General features: G+C 35.5%; 1 protein-coding gene across 1 annotated transcript; it reads left to right on the top strand.

Annotated features, from left to right (window-relative positions):
* The first annotated feature begins 125 nt into the window (after window positions 1-125).
* LOC141657452 (protein pleiotropic regulatory locus 1) lies at window positions 126-10,081 on the top strand. Its single transcript, XM_074464701.1, has 17 exons — window positions 126-376; window positions 754-871; window positions 1,166-1,190; window positions 1,289-1,397; window positions 1,491-1,560; window positions 2,270-2,329; window positions 3,687-3,768; window positions 4,546-4,638; window positions 4,958-5,021; window positions 5,106-5,191; window positions 5,933-6,034; window positions 6,120-6,203; window positions 7,961-8,091; window positions 8,308-8,385; window positions 8,930-8,994; window positions 9,310-9,387; window positions 9,629-10,081. The coding sequence occupies exons 2-17, from the start codon at window positions 759-761 to the stop codon at window positions 9,799-9,801; spliced, it is 1,413 nt and encodes a 470-aa protein (XP_074320802.1). The 5' UTR covers window positions 126-376; window positions 754-758; the 3' UTR covers window positions 9,802-10,081.
* The last annotated feature ends 7,689 nt before the right edge of the window (window positions 10,082-17,770 follow it).

Below are 17,770 nucleotides of genomic sequence, written 5' to 3'. Positions count from 1 at the left end.
AAATAAAATAATGAGAAACGTTACAAAAATAATGAATTATCAATTTAGAATTTATAAATAATATAATAAAAATTAAAAATCTATAAATATCGTGCATGTAATGCAGGAGGTCTACAGTAGCCCATATTAACAAAAACGAATTAAACCGGTTAAATTAGTTAAGTTGTACTACGGTTTGTCGGTCTTGCACTAGTACATATTGTGCAAGTTTGTAACACCTCTCTTCAGTCTTGGCACCCAAATTCCTCCCCAAATTGGAGAGCCAGAATCATACCCTAGCCGGGCCACCTCGAATTCTCGAACAGGCACCAGTGTACTCGCCGTCGCGGCAGCCACATCAGCGTTGAATTCGCCCCCTCCACCTCCCACTTGGATTGTAAGTTTAATTTTAATTGTTAGGGTTTCGTTTCAATTAATTAATTACGGAGTACTTAATTCTTAGGCTGTTTAATGCTAATATAGTTGATTGATTCCTGGACACACAACCATTGATTCATGTATATATTGATTGATTAGTTAGTGACAATCCCATTCACCCGGACGACACTAAACATTACGGAAGCTTCAATCTTTCTCTTGGCTTTGTTGCTTCTTCACAATCTTCAACCTCCCAACAATATAAATATAAATATAAAGTCGAATCGACAACTACCCTTTTCATCAAATTGGAAAATTTTATTGCCCACATCCCTCCCAGCTTATTTCAGTATACTTGCTTTCTAATTATAGTCTTTACCCTTAATTAATTGACAGTATTGATGGAGGTAGTCGAGCCGCAATCCCTTAAGAAACTAAGCTACAAATCGCTCAAACGTTCGCTCGATTGTTTTTCCCCTCTTCATGGCACCTTTCCTCCTCCTGATGCACTCAGGTATATTTTTTCGGTAAACCCTAATTTTTTTTCCTTTTTTTTGCGGTTTTATTTGTTTTAACAAGCCGTCCCCGCATCCCAGTATCAATGGAGTATTTTAATCTAAGGTAAACAAAGGATTGAGACGAAGGGAGGAACTTTTTCTTCTGGCCAATAAAATTAAAATTTATCCAGTTGTTTGTCTGCTCATATACCAATCAACTTGACTCTTAGTCGGTGTATTGTGATATAAGAATGCCAGACCCTAATTTTTAATTGTTTTTGTGTGTGTGGATGCATTTGTTGACGTTGCAGCAAAAAGATACGATTGAGTCACAAGGTTAGTAGTTTAGAGAGAATATTTGAAATTCTGTGATTTTAGCTACTCTTGGTTACAATTGAATTTGATTATTTGTTTCATTTTTGCAACTTCTGAAGATGAAATTGGAATATGGGGGTATTGAACCAATGTCTATTAAGCCCCAAGCTAGTAAGCAAGATCAAACGAGCTCGTCGTCTGCTCCTTCTGACACTCTTGCCCTTCCAGGTTTGATATTCTAGATATGTTGTATATGTGCATTATTACTTTTTGGTTAATGGGGATTTGATTTCATTATTTTGCTTCTGGCCTGTCATTTAGCCCCAGAAGATGCACAGAGAGGAGGCATTCACAATGCTTTGGTGGCCGCTCCCGTAAAAGAGCCTAGATTGTAAGTACATGCACTAATTACTCATTATGCAAATCAAATAATCAAGGGATGTGTTACTATGACTAAAATGTGTTGTTTTATATTCTAATATGCAAAAGTAGGCTCAAGTTTGAGATTTTATGATCATTTGTCATTGGTTGTTGCTTTCCAATTGTCGCATGTCTTGAATCTTGGTTTCGAGGTTTCACATTATATCCTAGTTTTAGTGGTTGACGACATAATGAGAAGGGTGATTACTCTATCTTGTCTACGAAGCTGACATACTTTTTGTATACCATTGAGGGAAAGTTATCTGACCGGACAGAACTAGAAGAGTAAACAACAAAATTTAACAAAATAAGTGCATATCACGTAAAGAACCTTATAAGCTTATTTCCCATTTAGCGCCTTTTTATTTTACCACCAACTACATCGTTTGACAGTTTCCCTTCCACCTACAGCTTACCTCCATTTTCATAGCTTCATACCTTCATCATGGCTTTATCCATTATCACACCAATCTCTTATCCCGCCAATAACCTCAGCCCCCAGGTACCACCAAAGCAAATTGGTTTTGAAATGCTCTAATTGAGGTATCAAGGCTTTGAGTATAAAACAAAATAAACAGGAAAGGAATAGGAAGAGGTGAAAACAATCATGCTTGCTGTTCGTGAAGTAATATGCAATGAGTTCCTGTTTTGGCTTATGCATGGCAATATGACTGTTTCAGGAATGATTTTGGTCCTGCCAAAAGCAGTGCGGTTATTTCTGCTCCTGGCTCTACAGATCGGTAAGTTGTGCTTTCCCTCTCTTTTGTTTCTATTTTTAATGTTTACTGGCATGATCCACCGTTTGCCACACCTTTTCGGCTTCTCCTGCATGTGTTTGATGAATTTCTTATTTTGTACTCCTTCCGTTTTTTTTTTTAATTTCCTCCCAGTTGTTTCCTCTTGACTTTTTAAGAAAGTTGGTAAAATGATGACCAAATGACTCTCTTTACCCTCGCCACACACTCCTCTTATCTTACTTCCAATCCTACTCTCACACTTACCCCACAACCATCTGAACTGCCACCTCCGATAGCCCCACAAGTCCACCACCACCACCACCACCACCACCACCACCACAGCAACCCACGACCATCCATGATCTACGATGCACCACCATTGATACTGGACTTGTACTCTCACATCTACACCCACCATCTGCTGACATAAAACGGGCTAGGGCAAGAAGCGCTGGGAGTGGCATGTAGATCCGACCCTGCCAACCACCTCGCTTTATCTACCACTACAAACACGTCAACCCTCGCTGAACACCAGTGGTCGGAAGTTGAAGTGGAAGCCGCCTGCAGCAGTGGTAGGAAATTGAAGTTGAAGCCGCCCGTTAGTGGTGGTTGGAGAGGTGAGGTGGAGGCAGTGGTGTGGTCGGAGAGGTGAGAAACAGAGAAAGACAGAGGTAGCATGTTGGGCGGTGATTGTTAGGGTTGGGGTTTGTTGACATTGGGACGGGAGGTTTATTGACACTGGGATGGGCTTTGTTGAGTGTCTGGTGGTGTATGTTGTGTAGGGTTATTAGGTAAGGCCGTAAGGGTACTTTTTGTTATCATAGTGTATTTATTAGGGCACTTTGGTATAAACCATCAAAATTGTAGCAAAAAAAAAAAAAACGAGAATTGGGAAGAAAAATATATAAACTTGCCAGAAGGAAAGTGGAAAGAAAACAGAAAAATGGATGTAGATAATCGAGTGCACTTCTTACATAGCTGAACTTGTTTTCTAGTTGCTGAACTTACTGTTACATGGGAGCTTGCTTTTGGTTACTGGTTTACATGAAGTTGGAGAGTGTAGCACTGGGCAATAGCTGACTACTTTGCTCTGATATTATGTTGTCAATTTACACTGTCTTTAGGATTTGTGATCTGTCTTGTCATCCTACCTTCTGATATTTATTCATTCTTGACTGGTACTTGATCAAGTAATGTCTACCTGTTGTTTTTGTTTTTTCTATTAACTGACTTTCATGAATTTCAAGTTTTCTTACTCGTTGAGTAATGCTTCAGTATCATAGTCATTGCTCAACATGCGTGAATTTAACTTCAATTTTCTAGCTTACCAGTTTTTTCTCTTCCTGTGTGCCATATCAAGCTTTTCAACATCTGCGCTTATGGAGAGGGTTTCGAGTAGATGGCCAAGACCTGACTGGCATCGTCCATGGAAGACCTATAGAGTGAGTAATATTACTTTCTTAGGGGCGGGCAAGTAGCAACCCTATATGTTTTGAAAACCATATTGGATATACGGTTTTAAAATTACAAATTTGCTAGTACGGTTCAACCGTATATCTGGGTTCGTACATCCACAATTTTCGTATTTGTGGATACGGATTTTGGGTGTTCACTATTCAAGTTTTGCGCGATAAAGCGGGTAAACTGATAATAACATGCTTACTCCTTGCAAAAGTTAGTAAACTACTAACTCAAATTCAGTAGAACATAATTTTACTAGTGCTAAAAAATTTTAAGTGACATGGTATTAAGTTATGGTCGCAACAATGAACTGCAATAATTTTGTAAAGATTCTGAAGATCACAACCGACCGTATTTGAGGCGATATTATTTGTAATTAGCGAGATTAAAAGCCAACAAGGGGACATTATATGTCGAAACTAAGACTGAATAATGTGTTACATGTTCAAATAATCAAATTTTAGATAGTTGATAATATAAAGGCAAAATGATTATGCTCAAATTATTTAATTGTGAGTTTTTTTTTTTTTTTTTTTTCTTGTGCTGAGTTTTTTTTTTTTTCTTCAAATACCGTATTAGAAACCGTATACCCTGGTTCCAATCTTGCCGATATGGGTAGGATACGGTTTTATAACATTCGCATCTAAATCAACTTTAATCAGATAATATATGGTTAAGTTGACATAGTTTTCCTTATAGAATATCTTCCACGTAGTATGCCTTTGCATGACCACTACATCTGTTTTTAATATGTTCAGGTAATAAGCGGCCATTTGGGATGGGTGAGAGCACTTGCTTTTGATCCAAGTAACACTTGGTTTTGCTCTGGTTCGGCAGATCGTACAATCAAGGTATCACATTATTTATAGAACATTAGATGGTTTCTGGTCTCTTTCGTGATAGTAGTGATTACAGTTACACTAGAAGCTTGTAAGGGATAGTGGGACAAAGGGAACCCTTTAAAGAACCAGATTTTTTTTCCAGAAATTGTGTAGGTTTGTGCCTTGCCAACACCGCTTTTTGCAAAAGGTGCTGAGGCGCTGTGGGTAGTAGGTAGTGCCTTTCCTAAGGCACACCTTTTTAAATTAATGGTAGCTAAAAAAAAGAGAGGAAGTTATGTTATCAAATCCTGGATTGTCTTTTGACAACAAAATTCGTTTTCTTTTTCAGATATGGGATGTAGCGAGTGGACAGTTAAAACTTACACTCACAGGTCATATTGAACAAGTACGAGGTTAGTTATAGACTTATAGTTGGTGTTCTCATAGTTGAATATTCCTTTTCTCAAATTGTCGTATTCAATTATTATTTTTTACAGGCCTTGCTGTTAGCCAGAGGCATACCTACATGTTTTCTGCTGGTGATGATAAAATGGTTAAATGCTGGGACCTTGAGCAAAATAAGGTTAGCATATTTTTCTAATTGTTATTGGACATGGTGGGACTTTGAGCCCTTTTATTTGCTGTGTTGAGTGTCATTAAGCATTATGTCCATAGCAGTCTTATGTCCATAATTATTCCTGCACTATTTACATGGTACTCTTTTTGAGACTGAATGGTTGATATGATCATTACTTAGTTACCAGGTTTATGACTCTGCTTTACTGGCCTACCTTGTGCAGTTGTGCTTATGCATGTTAATTCGCAATTTGGTTTTTGGCAAAATTAGCCAACATTAGAAATATGGTGCAGTAAATTGATGCAGCTAAAAAAAAATCAGTGTATCCCCTTGTCTTCTGAATTCAGGGTGGTAGGAGTGTAGGACATGTCAATTTGTTTGACGACAAATGCCTGTAGATGATCAATTACTATGATTCCTATTTTCTCACCTTTTCTTAGTATGTTTAGTGTAAGCATTTGTATTACTTCATTTCGGATGGGATTTGCTTAAGTTGTCGAGACTGCGAAAGATGCTCTATTATATGAGACTATGAGAGTTTAACTAATTATGTCTATGGTTGTATTTTGTCTGGGTTAAACCCAACAGGGAAGGTTGGCGTGTTTTTGTCAATTGTTCGCCAGTCTAGCCTAAGCTGAACATATAACATCTATACCTACAATTATAAGCTTAATGGGGATGGTTGTACTGTTGTAGTGTGATTTGATTTTTAAGGCGATGGTGTCTCATTAGAGTAATTCTGTCCAGGTTATTCGTTCTTATCATGGACATCTTAGTGGAGTATACTGCCTGGCTCTTCATCCAACTCTTGACATATTTTTCACCGGAGGACGTGATTCTGTTTGCCGGGTAAGTTCCGTCTACTTACTTCTTAAGCTCTGAATACTGGACATTGTTCTGATGATTATGCTAAGACTAAAACTTCTTATTTCAGGCCTGGGACATCCGTACCAAAACACAAATCTTTGCTCTGTCAGGGCACGAAAACACAGTCTGCTCTGTGTTTACTCGGCCTACGGTATGTTGGTTCTTTCTGAGAATATGATTGATTGTTATTTTGTCTGAACAGTATGGTAGAAAACTTGTGTTTATTTTTGATTTAGATTGTTAATTTCTGTACCCTACCTTCTGTGTTGTGTCTTACATTATGATTGAGTAGTATACCAATATTTGGAATCCGGTTCTTCAAAGAACTGGTATAATTTTAATGGAGTGGATGTTCCATTTATTTAAATCTTTGTTTTGCGCCATTATATTTGGCAAGGATGCAAATTTGGGATTTGGAAAGTTAATATTTTTTATGTACTCCGGGGCTGTAGTACTAAGCTAGATTTTTTGAATGATTCAGGCCTCGATTTGGTTGTTTTAGGTTAACAAGAGTCCTAATCAAACAATAGGAAAGTCCAATCGGAGTTAAATATTGGCGGTCTCTCAACCTAGTGTAACCCAACCCATTTTCATGGTGTCAAGTAAATAGGCTTGGGTCAATCCTAAGTGTGTCTAGCAACCTTGAATTTCTCTCGCGAGTTAGTGATCGGTTACTAATCAATCATAGTTGCCATTAGGGTCAATCAATCAATTAAAGTCACTCAAGAGTCGATTAAACCTGGGTAATTAGTCAAATAGTGTGTAATAATCAACCCACGTATGGAACTTCATCTAATGAAAAATTCGTAGGTCATCCGGGTGTCCCTTTTCACCGTACACCCTCACCAATGACAAGCCTTCTCCTTTATTCTATTTAGATTTAGATTATGCTTACTTATTTATGGCCAATATTGTTTATTCCAATTTTCTTATTGGCTAGGGTGTATGGTGATGTGGTACATCCGGTGGACATAAGAATTTCTCTCATCTTATAGCCTAATCCCCTCCCCCTAACTAACTATAGAAAGTACTCACTAAACATAATCAAGGCAATTGCTACACAAAGCCCCACAAAAGTAATAAACCCTAACATGTTAATTGCTAAAGATTGAAACTTGGAGAATAAAAATGCACTAAATGACAATCATGAACATATCTTACAACTACCAACAACAATTAATAACAATCAACCCTCAAATTGTAAACTAAAGCAATCTAACAATAAATAGATACTAGAGACACAATAAAAGAGAGAACCAGAGAGAGAAGAGGAATACCAAAACTAGAAGAGATAGACCATTAAAAATGAAAGAACTTTTTTGTTGATTACATTACCCAAATGCTTCACTCGTAAACCCTAAAACCCTAAAGCGCTCTATTAATTCTAGAGTAAAATACGGCATAAAACTAAGAAATGGGGTTGAGAAGTATATTATTTACAAAACCAAAACAAAAACCAAAATCGAAGCCTAAATATGGGTAAATTGCTGGAATAGATAGTGACAAAGTGGGGCTGAATAATTGTGTAAAACGGGTCGAAAGTGGGGTAATAAAAGTAGGCATATTGGCATAATGTCTCTTGTTTGTTATTTTCGTGTTACACTTGGGACGTCAGCAGAGAAATTAATCTTGATCTGTGCAGTAATTTGAGTCTTGTGGTTCACTTGGTGATAACTGTTTCCGAGAGTTTAAATCCATTTAGGATTAATATATGGAGTGTAGTCTTTTTGGTATGGGTAGGCAGCTGGCATAGTTTCATTAACGCCACTTCAATGGTTTTTTTTTGCTTACATGTAGACATATTACATCATTCATCAATGATCACTGTGTGAACATCATCTCTGTATTATATTACTGTAGGTTATTATTATGATTTTCATTAGTCTTACTATGTGTTTCCCGCACCAGGATCCTCAAGTTGTGACGGGCTCACACGATTCAACCATCAAGTTCTGGGACCTGAGACACAGAGGAAGGACAATGACAACCCTAACTCATCATAAAAAATCCGTTCGAGCTTTGGCGTTGCATCCAAAACAGTGTGTAACAGACTTTTTTTCCCTTTTCCAATTTGTCTTTTTGTTAATTATTGTTGCCCTTTGTCATCATCTGACATATCAAATATTAGTCTGATCACAATTTAAACCTCCATACATTGGCACTCTACAAAAAATTGGGCTCTTACATGTTGACCGTGTAATTTTATTTCACAATTGTCGCATAACTCTTGCTGTGCTCTGCTGTTGATATTACAGGAATATGTTCGCGTCTGCTTCTGCTGACAACATCAAAAAGTTCTCCCTGCCTAAGGGAGAGTTTATGCATAACATGCTGTAAGTTCCCTTAACAAAGAGTTTTATGTTGGACTTTTAGTCTTGAAGGTTTCAGAGATTCCCTACAATGTCTAAATTCACCTCGCTCCGGTTCTTTTTTATTTGAGTTTGGGCATTTTCTGATTGATATTCTTCATTTTTGTTGTCTTATCCAGAGGGGGAAAAAAGAAAAAAATCCAACGCCTCCTTTTTTAAACTTGGAATGCCCTTCTCTTGATTCTTCCATGCTCTTTACCCTCCTTACTCTCCCTTTTGCCTCTTTCTTCGACCAAATTATTACAGATTCATTTTCATCTGATGGTTTTCTATAAATCTTAGAAAATGTCTTTGGAGAAAATATTTTTAGAGGCTTCCTTCAATTTTTGTAGACAATTTTTTGGTGAAATTGTCATCGAACTAGTTTAAGGAACATTTGCTATATTTCTTGATTCTTGTAAATTCATTTGGCTCTGTTTCCATGGTGTATATGTACTGCTGTCTACTTTGTGTCTCCCATTCACTTTTAACTTAATAATCTAATTTAGGTCTTGCTTGTGTTCTACAGGTCTCAGCAAAAGACGATAATCAATGCAATGGCTGTCAATGAGGATGGAGTGTTGGCTACTGCAGGTTTATTTCTGATTATGATTGTTACATCACCTTTTATTTCTTGAAAGATTAATTTCTCTTACTTGATTTGCAAATTTTCTCTGCTCTGTCGAAAAGTGTATTGGGTAAATTGGATGCTCCTTTGGCATATCTACGTAATCCATGTATCGTGTCATTGTTAAGTTCTCTGTTCTTCCCTTTGTTACTCTTGACATTTTGGCTGTGTGACAGAGTCATAGACTTGAGAATTTGTGCGTGCTAGATAAATATTCAAATGTTTTAGACTACACTATTTTGCTGACGTGTGATTAATTATTATTTTGTTGCGCCAAACAGGCGACAATGGAAGTATGTGGTTCTGGGATTGGAAAAGCGGTCACAATTTTCAGCAAGCCCAGACCATCGTGCAGCCAGGTGCATATATATTCTTCATTTCCAGTCTCGTGTTTGTAGTTCTTTTTCAAAGCCGATAATGCTTGTATACAATTGTGGGGTACAAAAACTTGTATGAAACCCTGAAAGTATTCGTACAGTGGTCCTGTTTCATGCGATCTTTTCTTACTTATTTCTTATGGAATAATATACCATGTAGTTAATAATTTGGTTACAATGGTTTTACACAAGAGTACAATACTAACTATAATGTCGGGTGCAGGTTCACTGGACAGCGAGGCTGGCATATACGCGCTTTCTTATGACATCACCGGCACAAGGCTGGTGACATGTGAAGCTGACAAGACTATAAAAATGTGGAAAGAGGATGAGACGGCTACTCCTGAAACTCACCCTCTCAATTTCAAGCCTCCCAAAGATATACGACGCTTTTAGATCGACTGTTTATGTCTTTGTCGAATCACCTCATCTTTAAGCTTAATGTGAGTGGTTAATCAACAGTTCAAGTAGGAAAACTATCTTTTGACAGTTAAATTATTTGCATTCTTTTTTAAAAGGAAATTGATATGGGAGACCGATTGTAGGGTTCGGTGTAATTTGATTACTGATTTTTGTTATGTATAATGCCTTTAATGTAACCTAGCTTGTGACATGATTTAGTTTTCTAGTTAAGATGCAAATATATAAAATTGTGCCAATTTTGGCAATTGTGCAATCTTGAGATGTCTTGAACCAAGTACGTCTCATCTCCTTTTTCTCTCTAAAAAAAGGAGCCCATTCTTGAAAGGTTTGAGGTTTGCACTTATGGAGAGGAGAATGCTTCTCTCCCTCTGACTATGAAGACCTCATGACACCTACCATGGAACCTATGATTATTGGAGATGGGGTTGAAGACCTTTTCAAAGAGGCCAACGTGTCATTCAAAGAGTAATTGGTAGAGGAACATAAGGATGAGGCTATGAATGGACTTGTGAAGATTTGGCATCTACAGTTCCCCATTTCTAAGCCATTCCATCATTAAAACTATGAGAATTCTCCTTCTCTTGAAGGATTAATAACATCAAATGCTATCATCATTAATCTTAAAGGAGATGGGAGAGAGTGGAGGCCTCCCGATAACAAGAATTTAAAGCTTATTAAGTTGAAGAGCCAAAAAGGCTAAGCTGAATGAATATAGCTGCTTGTTCAAAGGGATAGCTGTTTCAAGAGACAAGGATAAACAAAGAGATCATGACGAGCAAAGGTATATCTCTAGGAGGATATACTTGCAATGTTTCTATTGCCCTTGAACTTTCCTCACTCGTGATTGTTCAAATTCAGTGGAAACAATTCCAACCAGATTACAATAACATCATCATCAGAGCCTTAATCCCAAAATAATTTGGGGTCGGCTGACATGAATCATCCTTTAGAACCGTCCATGTGTGAACGTACACCTCAAAATGCGAATAGAAAAAGGAGAATGAAAAACAAAAGGGAGAGCGAAAATGTAATGCAAAGTCAAGGTAAACTAAACAGGTTTTAAAATCGAACTCTAGATTTCTTTTATAAAAACTTAAAATTTAAATCGAGAGAAAAGATTAAAACGATTTTGAAAACCGAAATAGAATTAAGGATCCGGAATGCCCTAAAAGTAAACCAAGTAAAATATATAAGAAAGTGGTTGGTAAAAAAAGTGTAATAAAGGAGAGAACAAATAATTAATTTTTTTTAAATTAAATAAAAACACTAAATATGTCAAAAAGACCATCAAATACAAAAAAATCCACATGTATCATTTCCCTCCATTGTGTCCTCTCCATAACCATATTCTCCGCAAGCCCCAGAAATCTCATATCGTGCTCTATCACTCCCAACCATGTCTGTCTAGATCTTCCTCTACCTCTAGGGACCTTTTCTGTTCTCCAAGTCTCCAGACTCCTAATTGGTGCGTCCATAGGTCTCCTTCTCACATGACCAAACCATCTTAGTCGGTTTTCCATCATGTTGTCCTCTATTTGCGCCATATTTACCTTTTCAATTCCAACCAGATTCTTAGATAAAATACATACATATCTGACGCATATTACAATAAAAAAAAAACTCAACAAAATCAGTGCTTAATCCACTTCTAGTGAGATCTCCGGCATTGCCGAGCCGAAGCAGCACACAACATCATCTCACTGTTACCGTTCTGGTAAATACAAAATAGTAGAACAGTCACATGCAAAAATAAAACTAAACTAAACTGTATCACAACTTCAAGCGATCTTCACGAACTCAGTGCCTTTGTTGATTGATTGCTTGAGCACGGAAGAAGATTTTCCAATGATGCCCTCTCATCGCCAGAAAGTGAACCTAGACCCATGACTTCTTCCACACCGTTCATCCCTAGCCTTGTTGGAATTCCTTCGTTCATAAAGTTTAGACTTGGCTATATCGTGTGTAAAAAGAAAATAACATAATCACGGATATATTAAAAGATGTTGCCAAAGAAAACAGAAAAATAGGAAAAAAAATGTAGGTTAAGAACTTGCAAATGTTAGATTGGGAGCTACGACAATATTCCTTATCGACACGGGATTCGTCTCTGACACGCTAGAATGGGACACCACTCGGGTACGACGCAACTTGCTTGTGTGAAGCTCTTCTAGTATGAACAATATGCCCTTTGATCAGTTTCAATAAAATTTCTACATGTTATTTATCACTTTTTTTCCTTGAAAATTTTGGAGTAAAAAAACAATTAATAAGATAACAAAGATTTAAATGAGATATACATAGGGCGTTATTAATGGTAATATACTATGGGAATTGTGATTGAAATGAGATTATAGTGGGGAATAATGATTAGGTGAGACATAATGTCAATTAATGATAAATTAATACATATTTTATGGTGTAGCAATTTTTTTATTTTCTCGTAAATTTTCATATTTTACGTGAGACACAATATGGAAAACGGTGTATGTGGGTCCGCCCCTAAATATGACAACATCCTCTTTGCATCCTCTTTAAAAAGGAAGAGGAAGACATTAATGGAGGATGTTCTTGTCTTAGCCCTTGTGACATATTCTTATTGTTATCATTATTATTATATTACTATTTTATTTCACTTTATTTCAATATTAATATTACTATTTTTATTTTATATTCTTATTTTTATCATTATTATTATATTAATTTATCTACCATTGTTATTATTATTATATTAATATTTTTTTTTACTATATATTATATTACTATTATATTTATTATTATTTTGTATATTATTATATTTAATATATTTCTTTACTATTATATTATTATGATCAATGGCAATATTAGTAGTACTGATATTTATTATTATATTTAATATTATTATATTAATAAATTATTATATTAGATAAATTATTATTATTATTATTATTATTATATTATTATATTGTTATATAATATTTATTACTTTATTAGTATATTCATTATTAGTAATAATATTAATAAAAAATTTATTATTATTATTATTATTATTATTATTATTATTAATATTATTATATTAATAAATTATTATAATAGATCTATTATTATTATTATTATTTATAATATTTATAATATTTATATTTATATTTATATTATTATTATATTATTATTAAGAATGTTATCATTTATATTATTAATATGTTATTATTATTATTATTATTGTTATTATTATTATATTACTATTTTATTTTTTATATATCTTATTAGATTATTCTTCTTATTATTATTATTATAATATTTATTGTTGTTGTTGTTGTTGTTGTTGTTGTTGTTGTTGTTGTTGTTGTTGTTGTTGTTGTTGTTGTTGTTGTTGTTGTTGTTGTTGTTGTTGTTGTTGTTGTTGTTGTTATTATTATTATTATTATTATTATACTCTTTTTATTATTATTTCAGCTCACTACTCTATTTATTAAGTTCAGATAATTTCAGTACAAAAGAACATGACCTTATACAGAGTAGAAGATAGTATCATTTATTTATTTATTTATCTATAAATATTATTAAAAGGGTAAACCTTAAAGGCCACGTAGACAATGCCACCTCGCATTACTAAATGCCACCTTGCATTACCAAAATTCCTCGTCACCAATCCTCCATTTAGTATGACATGTTTAATTAAGAAGGTAATTCATGTTCGTATAATGATCCATTTAAAATGATACATAAATTAAAAAATATTTACATAAAAAATAAATTAGCATAACAAACATTAAAGTTTGGCCTTTTTAATTTCTAGATAAATTAAAAAAAAAAACAATTAAAAATCAAAATTCATACTAAATTTTAAATTTCTACGTTTATTCTTAGATTATTTTAAGTAACAAATAAACATCACATAATTCTAATTTTACGCCGTTTATGAAATAATAAAGAATTTGTAAATATTAAAGGCAAATAATAACATACTTAACATTAAACATTGATATTTTAATTTTTAAAACTACAATTGGTTAAACAAAAAATAAAAATTTACATCACTCTAATTTTAAATTATTTATATGTACAACTCCTTCTTGTAGATACCTCATTTCTGCACCTCCCGCAAACCACCCGGTGATGATTGGGCCGCATGTTTGGTACGCGGAACGATTTGTGACAGTTCGTAAGTTTATCGTCAAGTGATTGCTCAAACACTAATGTCTACCTCTTAGTTGTCATCTACGCGCCGATACGGTCGTTTTGACAGTAATTAGAGTACATTTGGAGTCCGGGCCTAAAACCGTCTTCATTTTCGATAACCGCAAATCCCGAGTCAGAATGTTCTGGAATGTTCCGGATATTTCTATTCCATATTTTATAAATATTTCACAATCTTTAATCTTTGGTAAACAATTTCCCGTAATATTCATACAAGATATTAAGGAAAAACCAAATTAATCCATTATTCCATAATTTAAACACGGAAATCTTTCTTCCGCAGGAGGAAACCACTTGGGAACAGACGCAGCAGGTGCTACGCCTACTCCAAGAGACGCAGTGACTGCTGCGCCTCTTCCCAGGTCCTTTTATGCGTATTTTTCGTATCTTTTTCATATCTTTCCGAGATTCACTTCCAAAGTCTCTCCGAAAACCCTATTCCTTCACGTGATTAGTATAAATAGGAGCCTTCGCTCCTCATATTTCTCACGCGAGTGTCCACCCTTCTCTTCTCCCTTTGCATTCTAGACCTTTGTTCTTACTTTTTGGCGTCTACGTGCTTGAACATTCGACCACGTAAGCTCGGATCCTTCTGAGTACCAGCCTCGTTTGCATGACCGACCAATTTGACCAACTCCACAACTAATCAACTTAATTAATCTGTTCGTTTTCCTCTTACGAGGGCACTTTTGTCTACATTCGAGTCGAGCATCACTAATCGTAAACTTAGTTCATCTCGTTTCGTCAAACATGTAAGTCTGAGGGTGTCAATCTCTCTTTTATTTATTGTTATTTACCTTTTTGTATCACTAATGTAAGGTTTATGTCGAAAACATCTCTTAAAACCGATTTATAAAACCTCGTTTAAAACCCTTTTTTCGGATTACCAGAAGATAACCGTCGAGAAAGGACGCAGCAAGAATCAGCCGCCTCTTGAAGGAGCGCAGTGCTGCTGCGCCTCTTCGTGAGGCTGCCACAGTTCCTGCTTCCTTTCTTCTTCCTTCGTCCTCTGTAATTCGTTCGTTTTATTTGCTTCGTTTGTTTTTGCTAATTCCTTGATATACAATCATAATCGTCTCACATGTATATCATTTATCATTAACACGTATAATTCATCGTTAAATCCGACTTAAATCCCTTATAATCCAATATTTGCAGGTTTTCGTCATTAAAATCAATCCGGGTTGTAGAGACTCGATTTTCTCATATTGAGTTTCTGGAATTCGACCTTTGATATATTTTCATCTGTCTATTGTCATATTCGTCATTAATTTGTCATTAATTCGTCATGTTTAACCTATTTTGTTCACCCATGTCATTAATCAATCTTTCATTCATGTAAATAATTCGTTTGTATCCGTCTCATCCATGTTTTATTGCTTTTATGACCATCAATCACATGTAAATAACCTGATAATCACTTCCATCCGAGTTAACATCATAATCAATCCTTAAAATCATCAATTAACATTAACGATTTGCAGTTCCGGCTACACAGCCAGAACTCACCCTTGGAACAGACGCAAAGAATCGCCGCGCCTCTTCCAAAGGGCGCGATCTGCCGCGTCTGCTCCAGGTTGATTTCTGCCTCTGAACTTCCGTTCTGCCTTGACCTAGTTTAATTAGCTTACGTATAATTGACTATTAATCGTTTTGTCGCCTACTGTTCTGTTCGTTAATTCTTTCTTTTATTCTTTTTCTCAAATTATCCGTTTTAAAGGTATTTTCGATATAAATCAATGAATCCAATGTAATTATTGTAATTTTTATTATTGTAATTTTGTTTATTGTATTTAGCATTGTTCCTTGTATCATTTGTATGCCTCCACATGTAATTGAACCCTAAATCCTACTTCGACATTAATTGTATGCTAAATTACGTGTTAACCGACTTAGTCTAATTTTCACATGCTAGGATTAAAACTTGGATGTTGCATTGCATGCATATAATCGACGATATATCGAGTATAGATGATGTCCCTAATCATTAGTAGAGGCCGCTATCGAGGCGGGCGGGATTAGGTGTTCGATCAAAAGAGCTTCCTAATACGTACCCTCACCCCTTACTCCAGATATCTGTGAACATCCGTGTTCATTAGCATCCACGAGAGTCATTCTAGACATAGAATGCTAAGGGTAACGATTGCTTGGTGTTCATGTCTCTACTTTGTGTCTTGACATGGCACGAGGTATTCGAACGGTTTCCAATTTTCCACAATAAATTCGTGGCGACTCCACAAAATGCAAACGCTTGTTCTCCTCCCAAGCGCCCCCGTGGGCCCATTGTCCACAGTTTGGCGACTCCGCTGGGGATAATACACTTACTTGTAGCCAAAAGGGTGAAACTTGAACAAGGTTAGGGAATAGTTTGTACAAGACAATTGTCGGTTTTCATAACTCGGCCTTCCTAGATCGTTTTATTCGGCCTTCCTAGGCCCAACCCAACCCAGGCCACTCGACCAATCGTCCCGTCTAAACGGTCCTAATTCTTATTTGGGCCTAAGGATGGATAGCGATTGACGTCATCCATACCATGATGCTTACTCTTGTTTGTATCAAGGACCTTCACTACTTGAGGAAATGGATTAGGAATCGGCCTTACTCTTGTTTGGTATGAGCCTCTCCACAGACTTCGGGTTTGATTGTTCGGTATGGCAACCCACCCTTTAAGCCAAAACCTTTTTAAATGCACTCAACATCCCGTTATAATGCTTGTATAAATGTTTGTACCTTACGTGATCACCATTTATAAACGAAACCTTGACGATTTTTGTAAAATCAAAATCTTTTTTAAATAAAAATTTCGAAAAGGCCATTGATTAGCGCAAAACCCAGTCAAAACTCTGTCCGTCTGTCGAGTCAAATTTCGGACCCAAGCCCATTTCAAAACCTCACTTCGAGTCCACTCCTACAACTACACTATAGTTGACTAGGATACACATTTTCAAAACTTTGTCTTTTCTTCAAAGCTCACTCAACACAAGTGGCACACACCCACTGAAGGAAATGTAGATCTTTATACATAAACTTATTCATATATGATTTAATTTAATTTTGTCATAAAATTAAATATGGATTTTATGCATGCAAACAAATGATAAAATAGAGGAGAAATCATGTTCTTACATTGGTGATTTCGGTTTTATGGGCACAAAAGAAATCTCCTTTTCTTTTGTTCTTGAGCTTTCCCTTAATGGAAGAACCAAGATCCAAGTGTAGGATCTCTCCCTAAGCTTTATACCCAAGGCTTTCTCTTAATAGAATTAATATTATAGGAACTAGTACAATATTAATATAGTGGAAAATTGACCCAAAATATTATAAACACTTAAATATTTCGGTATATTGGAGGAAGAAAAAAAGAGCTTTTTATCTCTCTAGAATTCTAAATTTTGGATGATGAAAAAGAATGAATAATATCTCAATTACAATTTGAGTATAAGGTAAAAAGAAGAGGAAAAACCAATTGGTTTATCCCTCTAGAAAACCGGGTGGGAGAGAGGCAAAGGGGAGCCAATGCATGCAAAAATTGTTCTTCACAATAAACAATAGGGTTGCATGGCTAGAGACTAGGGTAATCATCATGCCCTCCACTAATTATAATCAACATATAATTAGCTTAAAAACTCCTCTAATTTTCGGCACACTTGATAATATGGAATCCATATTATTTTTGTCAATTGTCAATATGTCACATGTCATACGTAACATAAATTTGTTATGTAATTTTTAACATATTAAAAATCAACGTATTAATAAAAATACGCCA

This window comes from Silene latifolia, chromosome 5 (genome assembly GCF_048544455.1).
Source record: "Silene latifolia isolate original U9 population chromosome 5, ASM4854445v1, whole genome shotgun sequence".
Lineage (NCBI taxonomy): Eukaryota > Viridiplantae > Streptophyta > Magnoliopsida > Caryophyllales > Caryophyllaceae > Silene > Silene latifolia.
This window is presented reverse-complemented; position numbering and strand designations above follow the sequence as displayed.